Raw genomic sequence first — 16556 nt, 5'->3', positions numbered from 1 at the left:
TATTTATTTGAAATTAAATCTTTATTGTTCAGATTATTACATTTGTTCCTCTTTTTTCCCCCCATAACTCCCCTCCTTCCAGCTCCCACCCCACCCTCCGCCCTCACTCCCCACCCACTGTCCTCATCCATAGGTGCACGATTTTTGTCCAGTCTCTTCCCGAATCTCCCATTCCCCTTTCCCCCCCAATGGAATAGTCAGTCCATTCCCTTTCTATGTCCCTGATTCTATTATAATCACCAGTTCATTCTGTACATCAGGTTATTTATTCACTTGATTCTTAGATTCATTTGTTGATAGATGCATATTTGTTGTTCATAGTTTGTATCTTTACCTTTTTCTTCTTCCTCTTCTTAAAGGATACCTTTCAGCATTTCATATAATACTGGTTTAGTGGTGATGAACTCCTTTAGCTTTTCCTTATCTGTGAAGCTCTTTATCTGACCTTCAATTCTGAATGATAGCTTTGCTGGATAAAGTACTCTTGGTTGTAGGTTCTTGGTATTCATCACTTAGAATATTTCTTGCCATTCCCTTGTGGCCTGCATAGTTTTTGTTGAGAAATCAGCTGACAGTCGTATGGGTATTCCCTTGTAAGTAACTGAGTTTCTTTCTCTTGCTGCTTTGAAGATTCTCTCTTTGTCTTTTGCTCTTGGCATTTTAATTATGATGTGTCTTGGTGTGGTCCTCTTTGGATTCCTTTTGTTTGGGGTTCTCTGCGCTTCCTGGACTTGGAAGTCCATTTCTTTCACCAGGTGGGGGAAGTTTTCTGTCATTATTTCTTCAAATATGTTTTCAATATCTTGCTCTCTCTCATCTTCTGGTACCCCTATAATTCTGATGTTGGTACGTTTGAAGCTGTCCCAGAGGCTCCTTACACTACCTTCGTATTTTCGGATTCTTTTTTCATTTTGCTTTTCCGATTGGGTGTTTTTTGCTTCTTCGAATTTCAAATCTTTGACTTGATTCTTGCGCTCCTCTGGTTTGCTGTTAGGAGTCTGTATAATATTCTTTATTTCAGTCAGTGTATGCTTACTTTCTAGATGGTCCTTTATCACACCATCGAGGGTCTCATTAGATTTCCTGTACATCTCATCAAGTTTATCGACAGACTCTAGAAGCCTCTTGAGAGACCTCAAAAGTGTGGTTCTGAACTCAATATCCTCCCTTGATAGTTTTGTCCTGTTTGTCTCCGCATTTTTTACGCTTTCTTGGTACACCCCCTAGTGGTCTTTGTGCGCAGTCTTGTTGTAGTTAAGCCTTGATTGTTATAGTTAATACTAGAGGGATTTGACCTCCAGGCCGACTGGCTGTGATAATCAGCTGTGTTTGCAGTGGAAGAACTTGTGTCCTCTAGGGAGGTGCTAATCTAGCCTTTGCCTGAGGCTATCCGGCAAATGCCTCTGTGCAGGGCTTGGGCGGGGCGGGTCACACGGGATCAACAGGGCAGAGGAGGGAGCAGTTATGGCTGCTCTCAGTCCGTCCCCAGGGGCTCTGCCTCTCTGTCCCAGCAACAGCTGCAAACCTCGGAGGGACCGTAGCCAGACAGTCCTGCTTCTCCCGTTTGAGTCTGGGTCCCTAGAGACTCGCCTGGATCTGGAGCTCTGAGTCTGAGGCTCCCTCCGGATTGAAACAGACAACCACGCCCTCAGCCACCAGCCCGCGCCTCGCGCACTCCGCACCTTAGTATTTTACTTCAGCACTGCGCCTCCTCTGATTCTCGGTTCCTCCTAGTTGTAGAACTTCCATTCAGCCAGCCTTCCTGTGGTTCTGGATGATGTCCGTTCCATCTTTTAGTTGTATTTTTGAAGTGGTTGTTCGAGGCAGCAAACTCCGGCGTTAACCTATGCCGCCATCTTGGTTTCTCCCTTTTCTTCTGTTTATGCTTTTGGTGTCATAGTTAAGAAACCATTGCCAGAGGTCATGAAAACTTCTATCAATGTTTTCTTATAAGTGTTTTATAGTTGTAGCTCCACATTTAGGTTTTGATCTGTTTCGGAAGTATATGGTGTAAGGTAGGAGTCCAACTTTTTTCTTTTGCATATGGATATCCAGTTGTCCTATCAATATTTGTTGAAAAGACTATTTCTTCCCCTATGAAGTGGTATTGCCAGCCTTGTTGAAATTTAATTAACTATATTTCTGGGTTCTCAGTTCTCTTTCATTGATCTGTATATATGCATTTGATTTTTGTTGACCAGTTTTCTCTTGCAAATTCTTATCTTCTTGTTTTTGACAGTTCATCATTTTGGTTCTCTTCAGTTCTATTGTCATAGAGTATTTCTCCTCAAATTCACAATGTCAAGAGCTCCAGCTTTCTTTTCTTTTTAAGTTTCCCTAATTTATGTGCAGTCATACAGTGCTCTGGCTTTCTTTTCTGTCTCAGGATAACCCTAGTTTGAAACCTTTAAGTAATCTTTGATGCTTTTATTTTATTTTATTTTATTTTTAAAGAGCGGAAAGGGGGAAGGAGGGGGGGAAGAAAGGAAGGAGGGAGAGAGAAACATCAATGTGAAAGAGAAACATCGATTGGTTGCCTCTTATATGCGCCCCAAATGAGGATTGAACCAGAAACCTAGGTATGTGCCTTGACCGGGAATTGAACCTGAAACCTTTTGGTGCATGGGATGGTGCTCCAACCAACTGAGCCACCCAGCCAGGGCTTGACCCCTCCCTTTATAATTTACTTTTCTTTCCTGTGCTCTCACTGTAGCTTTCTGACCTATTTCTCTGGTTAGGTTTATTGTATTACTTTTTTTAAAAATTAAATATATTTTATTGAGTTTTTACGGAGAGGAAGGGAGAGGAATAGAGAGTTATAAACATCGATGAGAGAGAAACATCGATCAGCTGCACGCTCCCTACTGGGGATGTGCCCGCAACCAAAGTACATGCCCTTGACCAGAATAGAACCTGGGACCCTTCAGTCCGCAGGCCGACGCTCTATCCACTGAGCCAAACGGGTTAGGGCTATTGTATTACTTTTGTTAGGTTAATCCTGTGTATCTATGGCTTTGAATTTGCTCTTTGGTTCAGGGATTCTTCTTTGTACTCTCTCCGTCCCCATCTTCCATTAATTTGAGAACTCAGCTCCCAGACATGCCTTCTTTTTATATACCTCATCTTGATAAGTGGTTATAATAATACAAGCATTGGCATTACAAAACCTGGTTGTACCATTTACTATTAAGTAACTGTGATTAAGTTAGTTAACCTACGCTTTAGTTGTCTTATTTGTAAAGAAGGGTTAATATTAGCCTAACTTTCTAGGTGGTTGATATGATTAAATAAAATGTGATAGTGCCATAGAGTGGACATTTAATAAATGTTGGATATTATTATGTTGCTTTTTCGTTTTTTAAAGTGCTAATTCTTTTAACTCCACTGCCCAAAGTCCTTCCTATCCTTGGAGGGTAGAGTCTATTTCAGAGTGCCTTGTCTTCTATAAAACTTGCTGGTCGCCGAAACCGGTTTGGCTCAGTGGATAGAGCGTCGGCCTGCGGACTGAATGGTCCCAGGTTCGATTCCGGTCAAGGGCATGTACCTGGGTTGCGGGCACATCCCCAGTAGGAGATGTGCAGGAGGCAGCTGATCGATGTTTCTCGCTCATCGATGTTTCTAACTCTCTATCTCTCTCCCTTCCTCTCTGTAAAAAATCAATAAAATATATTTTAATTAAAAAAAAAACTTTCTGATCATTAGTATCTCCTCCTTTGAAACCTTGTAGTACTTTGTGCCTTTCTTACAGCTTGTATGTTAACATACTACATGATTTCTGTATAATCACATTCCTCTTTTCTGGACTATAAACCGTTTGAAAGGAGAGATAGTCTTGTTTAGCTTTGTTCACCTGCCAGTGAAATTGTTTGTTTTAGTGTGTAATGAAGAAGCTCTTAATAAATAGGTGAAATTCTATTTATTGTATCTCTTTTTTAATATTAATATTGCCTAAGGCAAAAATCTTTTTCTGTAAGGCTTTTGAGACAACTTCTTCTATGAGTAAATAGCTTTTCCTACTATCTTCCCATGGCACCATGTCCACAGTGCCATTGTAAGTCTGATTGCATTGTGATACATGCTAATTTGTGAGCCCTTCGAGTATAGGTGCCTTGTCTTAATTAGCTTTTAATTGTTTGCTTGTCTGTCTTTCCCCTTCCATAGAGCTCCATGAGGATATGGGTTGTTTCTTGTGCACTATATCACTATACTTCATACAGTCTTTGATGTATTGTGGGTGTTCAAATATTTGTTAAATAAATAAATAAATAAATAAATAAATGTGCTCTGTCTTTTTAAGTACCATGAGGTAACATTTTAATGTCATGTATCCACATAATGGTTACCATATGTATGTATCTTCATATCTGTGTATTTTACATACAGAAACAAACTTTTAACTGTGAGATTCTTCATTGTGAGTTATTTCTGACCTAAGAGATATGCAGAGCCCAAGCCTGTCTTATTCTTAGTATATATGGTGCTTCTAAACCTAATTAATATATGAATCTGAGGATGAATTCCCACCTGCACCCCCAGCAGCTCATGTTATGCAAGTAAATTTGATAGGAGAAATTTAGTAGATCTCTTCAGAAGTGGCTAGGTTTCTTGAGAGTGTACGTTTTTACATTTGTGGAAGAGAAGAGAGAGTGAATGGCCTTTAAGCTTTAATCTGAAGTGGACACATTCAGTCAAGGGAAGAAGTATATGATTCTCCAAGTACATAAACATAGTCACCATATAGGTACTAACAGTATAACTGGTGGAATAGACATAGCCCTGGTCCTCTAGTTGTTTCCAGTTATAAGAAAAGAGGGCCGAAACCGGTTTGGCTCAGTGGATAGAGCGTCGGCCTACGGACTGAAAGGTCCCAGGTTCGATTCCGGTCAAGGGCATGTACCTGGGTTGCGGGCACATCCCCGGTGGGGGATGTGCAGGAGGCAGCTGATCGAGGTTTCTAACTCTCTATCTCTCTCCCTTCCTCTCTGTAAAAAATCAATAAAACATATTTAAAAAAAAAAAAGAAAAGAGGGACGATATAGGCACCTAAATGATTACTAATAGAAATGAATGACAAAAACTGTTATTTTACAAGTTTCTAGGAAATGTTATATATAAATTTTTAGCACTTATTTTAGGGTTATATAAGCTGGATATTCCTAATAACTATAGTAAAATGTATATGTTTTTAGCTTAATTTTCTTTATTATGGATATAATACTTGTTTATTATATAAAATATAGTTTTTTTTAACCCTTACTTTAATCTTTCTTTTTTAAACCCAGATTACACACATTTATAATTTCTTTTTTTCTGTTTAAGGCTCCATCATATGCCTTAACATTTTTTTCATATATATGTTTATATTTGCAGAATAGTCAATTATAAGTTAAATCATAGTTTATTTAACTAGATGCTTATTGTTGAGTATTTGAGTTCTTAGCAATGTTTTACTATGAGAAAAATGAATGCCAGTGACTGAACTCTGTCTTCCACATATCAGTGAGTCTCTGTTACTGTTAGAGCTGTACACATTAAATAGTTGGGATGGTTAATGAAGGGTGATGGTCCTGCATAATGGTTCCTATATTTCTGTGTAATTCTGTGGATGTGAGAATAAATTGCATTAGATCCATTTTTTCTCCCACTCAAATCTTGGATTTAGTTTTCTTAGGATACATATAATGTTCTTTTTTGAAAGGCGTATTATTAGATTATTGGAAAGAAGTATTTTTTAAGACTTTTGATATATAGTACCAAATCATTTTCCAAATACTGTGCTTTCACTAGCAACATATGAGGGTGCTTTTCTCTTATTAACAGCTCTAAAACAAACGAAAGAAAAACACAACAAAAATAAAAATCTTTTTTTAAAATTTTATTTATTTTTTATTTTTTTAAAAATATATTTTATTGATTTTTTACAGAGAAGAAGGGAGAGGGATAGAGAGCCAGAAACATAGATGAGAGAGATCGATCAGCTGCCTCCTGCATGCCCCCCAGTGGGGATGTGCCCGCAACCAAGGTACATGCCCTTGACCAGAATCGAACTGGGACCCCTGAGTCCGCAGGCCGACGCTCTCTCCACTGAGCCAAACCAGTCTCGGCCAAAAATAAAAATCTTAAACTAAATTTCATGCATGAAATATACAAAGCTTGAACTATTTTATTTCACTTATTTTATTTTATTTTTTTAATCCTCACCCAAGGATATTTTTCCATTGATTTTTAGGGAGTGGGAGAGAGAGGGAAAGAAACATTGACGTGAGAGAAACACATCGATTGGTTGCCTCCCGCATGCACCCGAACAGGGCCCTTGACCGGAATCAAACCCAGGACCCTTCAGTCCGCAGGCCGACGCTCTATCCACTGACCCAGACTGGCCAGGGCTATTTTATTTTTTAAATGTAGAACAGCTGTTTGGCTCATTTCTGCTGTTTGTTTTCTTCATTCTGTAAAACAGGTGATTTGATGAAGAGTGCTGCGGGAGAGTTTGCAGATGATCCCTGCTCTTCTGTGAAGCGTGGCAACATGGTTCGGGCAGCTCGAGCTTTGCTTTCTGCTGTTACCCGGCTGCTTATTTTGGCTGACATGGCAGATGTCTACAAATTACTTGTTCAGCTGAAAGTTGTAAGTACAGGCTGTGTCTGTAATTTGTTTTCTCTATCACAGTGAAAGTGCTACTGGCCATACTTAATTCAGAATTCCTTGAGATATGGAGTGGTTTACCTAAATGGACCAGGGATGTTTTTGTTTCATTTCCACTTATTTCTTTATTCCAATTGTATTTCATACAGGTTCTACTGTGACCTGTGTTGTCTTGATTCTAATGAAGAACTTGTAGGAAATGTTTTGTTTTGACTCCTTTCTTTTTTGTAATACTGATTAAACATTTCCTTGTACCAGTAGAGTTCCAGAGTTGAGAAACCAAGATATGTTAAATTGTATCCTTTAAATAGAAATCGGTAATACTGTCCTTTTCAGCTCCCCAAAAGCTCCCATGTAGTAGCTGCTCAAATGTTTGAGTGCCATGTAAACTAGAGAGAAAGTTTGAATTGCTGTCTGAATTGCTGTTGCAGGACATAAAAAATTCTTTATATAAGATTTGCTTAGAATTTTTCTTTTTTTTGGGGGGGGGTATATTTAATAGGTGGAAGACGGTATCTTGAAACTGAGGAATGCCGGCACTGAACAAGACTTAGGAATACAGTATAAAGCCCTGAAACCTGAAGTGGATAAACTGAACATTATGGCAGCTAAAAGGCAACAGGTATAGTCATGATTTAGGGATATATTAAAACTATTTATATTATTACTAGTTTGAAAAATTTATTTTACTTAAGTTTTACAGTACCTCTGTCTGCCAATATAGTGCCATTAAAACATTTTACTATTTTAAAAATTAAGTTGTATTCACGTTATGCTTTTATTTTCAGTCTCTTAAAAATTTTGCTTTAAGTAGCTTGGCAATTTGTGATAGTGTAGGAGAGGTAATAGTTATGTGCATTTGAGGATTAACTTGAGTTGATAATGGAATTTATCTCAGGTTTTTAAAAACCTTAAACCAGTTTAAACATACTGGAATGACTTCTAATCAGAAAGTATTTTTCCCCTCTCCCCATATTTTTTCACTATTTATGTCTATTTTAGATCTGAGGAGGTGGAGGACCAACTAGTTAGTTATGCATAGATTTTCGAATGGGGCGGGGGTGGGGGGAGGTTCACACCTGCATTATTCAAGGCTCAACTGTATTTCTTATTAATTGCTATTAATAGTTTCCATAGTGTTAGAAATTTGTGTTATGTGGCATGTGGATCAATGCTCTTATTTTCAAGCTTTGCTAAATCTTTGGGGGTTTTTGCTGTTAGGATGCTTTGAAGTCTTCCCGTGCCCTTCCTGTTGGATGCTGTGTGTTCGATGTGTGTTCTGTAGGGGAGATGCATATGTCACCGTTCAGCCTCCTACAACTTCCATAGTCCTGATCAAGCTTTTAATTCCTCTTTTTAAAGAAGCCCAGAAAAATATCAATTATTATTATTGTTAGCCAATACCTAACCCAGTTAGGATATTTTACATTGCAGTTCACAGAAAAGCCAGCTCCAAAACTACTTAACAATGGAGGATTTATTTTCTCACTTATTAGAAATCGCAAGTTATATTTCTGACTTCTGGATTGTTAAACTTAAAGGCTTTGCAATATCAGCAAGGATCCAGGTTCTTGACATTTTCCAGCACTGCCATCTTCAGTGCCTGGCACTGGATGGCTGCTGAAGCTTTAGGCATGACATTTATGCACATCAGTATGGCCAGTGAGAAAAAAAAGAATTGTTCCTTATGTTTATAAGCAAATAATCTAGAAGCCCCTAACACATTTGCCCTAAATCTGAATTGTGTAACATAGCCATTCCTCACTAAGCATTGGTAAGAGGAAAGCAGATACTATGTCTGACTCAGAGTAATGAAGATCTACCTTATGGTCCAGGATGGGGGTAGCTTTCTTGGGGACAGAACACCCAACAAGAGCTCTGACAAACATGAGAAAAATGGGGTCAATACTCTAAATGTCCCGTTTTTGACAGCCTTAGCTTTGAAGACTTCTTAGTAACTTTCATTTGGTCATATTTATATTAGTATAAAACTAATGGATTAAATTAATAATATATGTAATATAGTGCCAGGTAGTGGGCAATTGGTGAATAGTAGTTATTGCTCATATTTCAAGCTAGAAGATGTGATCAGATTGAATCTGCAACACATATGAGATCCTGTTGTTTTTTTTTGTGTGTGTGTGTGTGTGTTTTTTTTTTTTTTTTACATATGATAATATAGTGAGATTTGGTATACTGTCTGAGTAATATAGTTAGTGTATGATCAATGTACTTTTAGCATTTGCCCTAGTCTTGGCTTATGTCTCTATCACATAAATTTCAAGCAATTTTTTCCTTTTGCTGGGGCTGATTAATCCTTAGAACAGCGGTTCTCAACCTGTGGGTCGCGACACCTTTGGGGGTCGAGCGACCCTTTCACAGGGGTCGCCTAAGACCATCCTGCATATCAGATATTTACATGATGATTCATAACAGTAGCAACATTACAGTGATGAAGTAGCAACGAAAATAATTTTATGGTTGGGTCACAACATGAGGAACTGTATTTAAAGGGCCAGAAGGTTGAGAACCACAGCCTTAGAAGAACTTGTTATATATAACTAGAGGCCAGGTCCACGACATTCGTGCACTGGTGGGGGGGGGGGGGGGCGGTTCCCTCAGCCCAGCCTACACCCTCTCACAGTCCAGGACACCTGAGGGGTCCTTAGCACTGCCGCGGAGGCGGGAGAGGCTCCCACTACCTCTGCTGCACTTGCCAGCCATGAGCCCAGCTTCTAGATGAGCGGCGTTCCCCTGTGGGAGCACACTGACCACCAGGGGGAAGCTCCTGCATTGAGCATCTGCCCCCTGGTGGTCAGTGTACATCATAGTGACCAGTCATTCCGCCATTTGGTCGATTTGCATATTAGGGTTTTATTATATAGGATAGTATGGCAATTCTATAAATAACACAGGCTGGCCAAATTATGTCTATAATTTATTTTACTTAATGTTCTTGATATAAATGCTCACTTGAATACCTGAAATAAATATTAGTTATATTTAAAAAATAAAGTTTGCAAATAGTAGCACTGTCTTAAAACCTAGTCAGTCATATCTTGGTTTATGAAGACTTAATATTATGTGAAGAAAGTGAGAACATTTAGACTGATACTGTTGTATATCTTTGTAAAATGGTGGGATAAATAAATCAGTGTTGTTCTTGAGATAAAACATAATAGTCCAGAATTTTGTATGCTACTGGAGAAACCTACTGGAAATGCTGCCAGACTTTTATTCCTGTGTGCCATGAATCCATAAAGAGTTTCAAACATTTCCAAAATAAGATGTCATAAAAATCTTGAAGTTATTCATTAACATGCTGGATGATCTTCTGTTTGCCCTTCCATATCTGTTTTCTGGCCTTGTGCATCCTGCTCTCTGCCCTAGGAACTTCACCTGTCTAGACTGCATCCAGGGACTCCTTTGCCCTCTGGCTCTTGGTTGCTTTGGCCAATGGGAGCATGAATAGAAGATCAGAGGACATAGGAGAGTGAGGCTGGGGTTTTATTCTCCTGGCTGGTTGCCCTTGGGTGGCTAAAAGTCATATCCTGTGTCTGGTGGTATTCTCCACACACCTACCTGTTCCCTAGATTATGGTATCTACTGTTTTCTCTTGTCTCTTCAGGCCTAAGTGCTCTAATGACCTTGTGGTTTCCCTTTATTTTGTCCAGACCTTTGTAGCATAGTCCCTAAACCATCTTAGAATTACATAGCTTGATATTACTATCTGTTTACTGCTGGTATCTTGAGTGATACGTGGTCCCACTTTAAAGTTTGTCTTGGGTTTGTAGTATGTGATGGTTATTTATATATTTTCTCGGGTTTAACTCTTTAACCTTTAGCCTTAACCTCCTATAATAAAATCCATTGAGTAGCCTGGCTATAGGTTCCTGTGTGCCTCCTGTTCATAAAGTGGCCTTTTATAGGTCTGGGCCTTGGTATTTATTCTTATAAACTAGTGCTTTTCTTAGGAAGTAGACTGCTACTCATTTTATCCTAAGGTACCAGCCTGGTGGAAATTTTCCCTTTTGCCTATTGCCCACTGGCCTCCTTCAGTAACTGGTCCATTTTCCACACTTTTTTCCTGGCAGAATTCCTCTATTACTGTATGCTTAGTCCCCTAGACCAGCAGACCTCATGGACCACTGGTTGGCGACCGCTGCTCCAAAGGTTTCCTTAAACCAGTGGTCGCCAACCTTTCGGACCTCACGGACCACTGGTGGTCTGCGGGCCACCAGTTGACGACCGCTGTCCTAGACTGTTTTCACCTTTGACTTTTTCATCTGTTCCCAGGAGTGGTATGTAATAATTTACCTCCTCATTGAGCCTCTTACCTTTGTAGGCAGCCCTAGTCCACAAAAGGGATATTTCCTCAAGAGCAGTATTTGGGTTCCATGTGTATACTGGCTCCCTTAGCCTCCCTTGTATCATTTAAGCAGCAGCCACCTATTGAGGAAATGTTAAACCCATAAGGTCTATAGGCTCTATGGAATTTATCTATTTCTTCAGGTTTTTCTGAGCAAAAACATGTAAAAGAGTTTCTTCAGGGATAGGGGATATCATTCCATCTACCCATCCACCTACCCACCCACCCATCTATCCGTCCACCTGCCCACGTAACCATTTATTCATTCACCCATTTCTGCCCACTCTCCTCGCTCCCTCCCTCCCTTCCATAAATCATCTACAGGCATATAAAGTCTGGGTTCAAGGCAAACTGTCCTTTTGAAATAGTCAGGAAACCTGCTACAACTTTTGGCAAAGTCTTTCACATGTCAAAACTCACATCCTTACGCATTCTCTCTTCCTAGCATTTTTGGGGATCCCTGAGGGTTCATTCAAAGGACCTGGGTGGGGATTGTTTGGAGACCAGAGTCCACAAAACTAGGAGCTCCATCCTAGTGAGGGCTGTTGCTAGAAATAATGAATAACTCTAAAAAGGTGTTTACTGTGTGCTAAACACTGTTATAAGCCATTTATAAACACAAACTCAGTCTTCACAAAATGGTGTAAGGTAGATACTATAATTGATCAGATATTAATTCCAATAGATGAAGGAAATATAGCACAGAGAGATTAAATAATTTGGCAAGGTCATTCATCTAGTAAGTTGTAGAGCCAGGTTTTGAATTGGGGCTCTCTGGCTCCAGAGGACAGGGATTTTGTCTGTTTAAATTGCTACCATAATCCTTAGTGTTTAGAACATTGCCTGTATATAGTAGTGCTCAATAAATATTTATTTAACAAGTGAGTGAATAAGTGAGCCACTTACCTGTACTACACATCCATCCTGGAATGGAATTCTGCATGTGTTTCTAATCTTTTACTTTTCTTGGGCTAGAATATTATTGGCTGACTAGAAGTGCTGAATTTCCATTAGGCTGTAGGCTTTTCTTTGATGATAAGGGTAAAATAGATGGGGCAGAGGTTAGTCATTTGAGTCCAAGAGAAGACATATGATCAAATTTTATATTAAGAGGGAAATGAGAGGAAACTTTCACTTGAATTTCCAGCTCTTGGTAAGAGAGAGTGTTATAGATTGCTTAGAAGTTAGCTTCTGTTTCTTGGTAACTGCATATGATGTTGGTTCAGTTACATTAAAAGCAGTCATTTCTTCCTTGTGTTTTCTGTTTGTTCCTGAGTCTGCCTGAAACATAACTGAATTGGTGAAGTTGAAGAATCATGAAGATTAAAGTAGACCAAAGGACTCTTACTTCATAAGTAATTTACTAATATTATATTGCTTAATAGCTCACTTTCCCCACTAATTTGGATTACTTATAAGCACTATATATCTTGAAAAGAATACTTATCATCGATTATTATTTGTATAGTAAATAGTGCTATCTTGTGATAGGGTCCATTTTCATATCTGTACTTAACAAACTCTGCTTTCTTTGTGTTACAACAAAAGCAGTTAAAAAGAAAGTAGTGCTCCAGCCGGGTGGTTCAGTTGGTTGGAGCATTGTCCCATATAACAAAAAGGTTGCAGGTTTGATTCCGGGTCAGGGCACATACCTAGATTGTGGTTTCATACCCGGTTGGGGTGTGTACGGGATGCAACCGATGGATGTTTCTCTCTTATATTGATATTTCTTTCTTTTTCTCTCCCCCCATTCCTCTCTCTAAAATCAATAAAAAAAAATCAACATCCTCAGGTCGGGATTAAAAAATAATAATAGTGAAAGTTAAGGTACTTTGGCAGTTAGGACAAATGATGATACTTAGCTGTCATAGATTCAAATATATTCCCCAATACTTGGTAAATAGGAATCTATTCAGAGATACATTGTGGTGAGGGCAAGACATTTAGAAAATGCATACAGAACATGTGCACCAGCTGCTTTAGCATAATGGTTAGCCCTAGCCCCGTGTCATGGCTTGAATCTTGAGATGATAATTAGTTCTTTAAATCCAGGGGATTCTGTTCTGCGTATTTAACCTGATATAGTCTTTGGAAAGGTAGGTTTTTGTTGTTGTTTTGTTTTTAATTCTCCAAATTCAAGCTAAACTTTTATTTCATATGGTTGAACTCCCCGGGCTTCTCCTAAGCCTTGCTATTTTCCTGGAAAACATTATTTTATATCCTCTTTAACTATTTAAGCAAACATATGATATTCCATTTAAGAGCACTCCTGTTGGTGCCTGATTTATGTTACTGAGCCTACACTTGGAAGGAATTACATGGTGTGATCTAAAAACCAGGCTGCAGTCCAGGTGGCAATCAGTTCCCAGGGATGGTTTAGGTCTCTCTACTTTCATCTTTCAGTGACTCTGACTGACTTCAGTGATCCAGCAAACAGGTGTGATGTTCCTGCTGGAACTCCAGCACGGAGATTACCATCATGTCGTCCTCCATGCTGCGGCCACCCCCATGCCTCAATTGTAGACTTTTATCATACCAGGCCAGGCAGTGGCTTTAGGAAAGTCAGGCGTTGAATAGTATTTCAGACACTATGTATTAACTTTAGGTGACCACAAGTGTCTTTAATAACCTTTGTAAACAGCTGTACTGATCTAGGTTATAGGTACTTACAAAGAATGCCAAAGCTGATTGCAAAACATTTGTATTAAAACAGAGGACAAATACAAGTCCTTCAAGGCAAAAATGCCTTCCTAGCAGACTTAAAAGTCCTTGAGATTGTGGTGAGGGCAAGACATTTAGAAAAATTCTACTCAGAATTTGTGCACCAGCTGTTTAAGCATAATGGTTAGCCTCAGCTCCCTGTCATAGTTGGAGTCTTAAAATGATCACTGACTCTCTAAATCCACAGGGTCCTGTTTCTGAATATTTAGTCTAATGTACTGTGGTGTGCTACAGGGCATTTGGAATGCTGTGAGCTATTACTTGCAAATTCAGATTTCAAATGAGAAAAGAATTCTAGGAGGAATAGAAAGCTGTCATACAAGGTTTGAATAAAGATGCAAATCTAAAATATATAGTGAGACGAAGTTTCAGAGTTTGGTGTTTCTAATGCTTAGTTAGGAACTCATCTAGAAAGGTGAGCATTAAATAGTTGAATCAGACTTTGAGTAATTGATTTTGGCCTTTCTAAGTTAGTCAGTTTTCTCTTACATGTTTACACATTTACTATTTCTTTTTAACACATTTAAATTTGTACTTTAGGATTCATTTGGTGACATTAACATTGAAATTCTGTGATCACATAAAATAGAGTTGGAACAGCTCTGGTGGTCACTTATTTCTCTCTTCTATGGTGGCAATCCACATTTACTGGTACTAAAGACTTAGTTTTATTTGTTTGAATAATTTCAGTAACAAGGGGATATCAGAAGTACTCCCTTCACATCTTGCTTATTGTTGGTATCACTTATTTGTCACTTAGTATATTCACCCTGTCTACCAGTTAGAGGCTAGTAGTGTAAACCATGAGGAACCTCAAATCCTTTTAACTGTAGACTGTAATTATGGGGTAGAGGAAATTGTAAAGGACATTTTCGCTTAAGACCACATGTACATAGAGTATTATAATGAAATATAAACCTTTTGATTTTCAGTATGGAGCACGTGAGCCTCAGCTTTGTGCCTAATGACCTGTGTCCTAAGGTGGTCTTTGGGGAGGGGGAAGGGAGAGGAGGAGTCGTGTACTTGGGAGAATACCTGGCTGGTTTGCATAGTTCATGTCCACCTGTGGTATCTTATCCCAAATTTCACAAAACTCCTGTAATGAATTTTATAACTTAATAAAAAACTCCTTATAATAAATCTTACTTTAAGTATTTCTCTGAATGATTTTTCTATTTTGGTTGGAATAGGTACATATATCTTTATATAGCTGTAATCAAGATGCTAGTCAGTTTTAAGTTTTACTTTTTATTTAATGCTGTGCTAAGTACTTTATGTGCATTATCCCTTTTAATCCTCAATACACTGATAAGAGAGGTACTATTATTGTTCCTATTTTACAGAAGGTAAAACTGACTATGGACACTTAAAGTAAGATCACAATAGTTAGGAAACAGTAGAGCTGGAGATTGAAATCTAGGTCTATGTGGTTTGGAAAAGTTTGAACTCTTATCTACTAAGCCATATATTGCCTCCTTTGTGATGAGCTTCCAAGCCAGACTTAATGAAAATATTGTGTCTATTTAGTAAAAATTCTAACTTTCAATATTTACCGACAAAATTTTATATGAATAGAACTGTTAAAATTTATTGTTTTACTCTTATAGGAACTGAAAGATGTGGGCCATCGTGATCAGATGGCTGCAGCCAGAGGAATCCTGCAGAAAAACGTTCCGATTCTCTATACTGCTTCCCAGGCATGCCTGCAGCACCCTGATGTTGCAGCCTATAAGGCCAACAGAGACCTGATATACAAGCAGCTGCAGCAGGCAGTCACAGGCATTTCCAATGCAGCCCAGGCCACCGCATCGGATGATGCCTCCCAGCACCAGGGCGGAGGAGGAGGAGAGCTGGCATATGCGCTCAATAACTTTGATGTAAGTTATACTGGGAGGAAACTTCAGGCTCTTGACCATCCCCTAAAGTTAGATTTCTGGGGAAATGTGATCAAGGTTTCTAATGAAAGCTCAATTTCTACTTAGATACGCAGTCTAAGTTGAAAAAAATTTTATGAATCATCAAGTCTACTTATCTTGACTTGTCCTAAAGCATTTCTCTTTCTTTTCTTTTTTAGTTTGATTAAACTTCTGAATTCTTTAATGCATCTTGTGTTTCCTACAAGGTTGTTCTTTATTGAGGATATGAGTTCAGTTCATTTCAACCAAGATTTTAACCTTTTGGTAGATGGGAAGCTATGGGAGATACAGAGGCAAATGCACAGTCTGATTGGAGATAAAGACACATCATAAATGACTAAAACAGAAGTGCCATCATCTTGTCTGTCGAGATACACTTTTTTTCCTCAATGACTAAATCGTAATAATAGACAGCATTTAATCAAGTGGAAGCAAATTTGGGGTTAAAATACTTTTATAGCATAATGCCATGTAATTACCTTTATAGATGATGCCTATACATTCTATGTATACACTATCCTATGTATCTAATCTTAATTTTTTTTTGGTGGGTTTGTTTTTTAAATTTTTACCCACAATGCCTCCTGGTTCCAGTAGATGACAGCAGTTTAAGATTTTTCAAAAAAATCTTATTACTGTTATTTTAATTAACATAAGAAAAATTGCTTTCCAGGTTGTCAGCATCTTTTCATAAGTAGGAATGCTATAAAGTAATGAATCAATACAATGGAGTGCATTCTATTTTTAATATTTTTTTCCTTGCCTTTGCTTTGTCTCAGTACTTTACTTTGGTGTGGGTAACTGATCCTCGCTGATATGAATGGATGATTTAGTACTTCTCATAAATTATGAAAACATGGTGTTAGAACTGAATTTTTACTCTGGAACCTTAAGCATTAAGTGAC

General features: G+C 38.5%; 1 protein-coding gene across 3 annotated transcripts in view; it reads left to right on the top strand.

Annotated features, from left to right (window-relative positions):
* The window catches only part of CTNNA1 (catenin alpha 1), a 174967-nt gene that overhangs the window by 55060 nt on the left and 103351 nt on the right, over window positions 1–16556 (top strand). For 2 of the 3 annotated variants that reach the window (XM_070414893.1, XM_070414892.1), the window contains exons 4-6: window positions 6461–6627; window positions 7148–7267; window positions 15343–15612. In XM_070414893.1, coding sequence (XP_070270994.1) covers window positions 6461–6627; window positions 7148–7267; window positions 15343–15612 — 557 coding nt within the window. Of the gene's footprint in view, window positions 1–6460; window positions 6628–7147; window positions 7268–12282; window positions 12370–15342; window positions 15613–16556 lie in introns of those variants that run through there. The other variant, XM_070414894.1, reaches the window with a different exon arrangement.

The sequence above is a fragment of the Myotis yumanensis genome, unplaced genomic scaffold (genome assembly GCF_028538775.1).
Source record: "Myotis yumanensis isolate MYYU_CA2020_CCGP unplaced genomic scaffold, mMyoYum1.0.hap1 SCAF_5, whole genome shotgun sequence".
NCBI classification, from domain to species: Eukaryota; Metazoa; Chordata; class Mammalia; order Chiroptera; family Vespertilionidae; genus Myotis; species Myotis yumanensis.
This window is presented reverse-complemented; position numbering and strand designations above follow the sequence as displayed.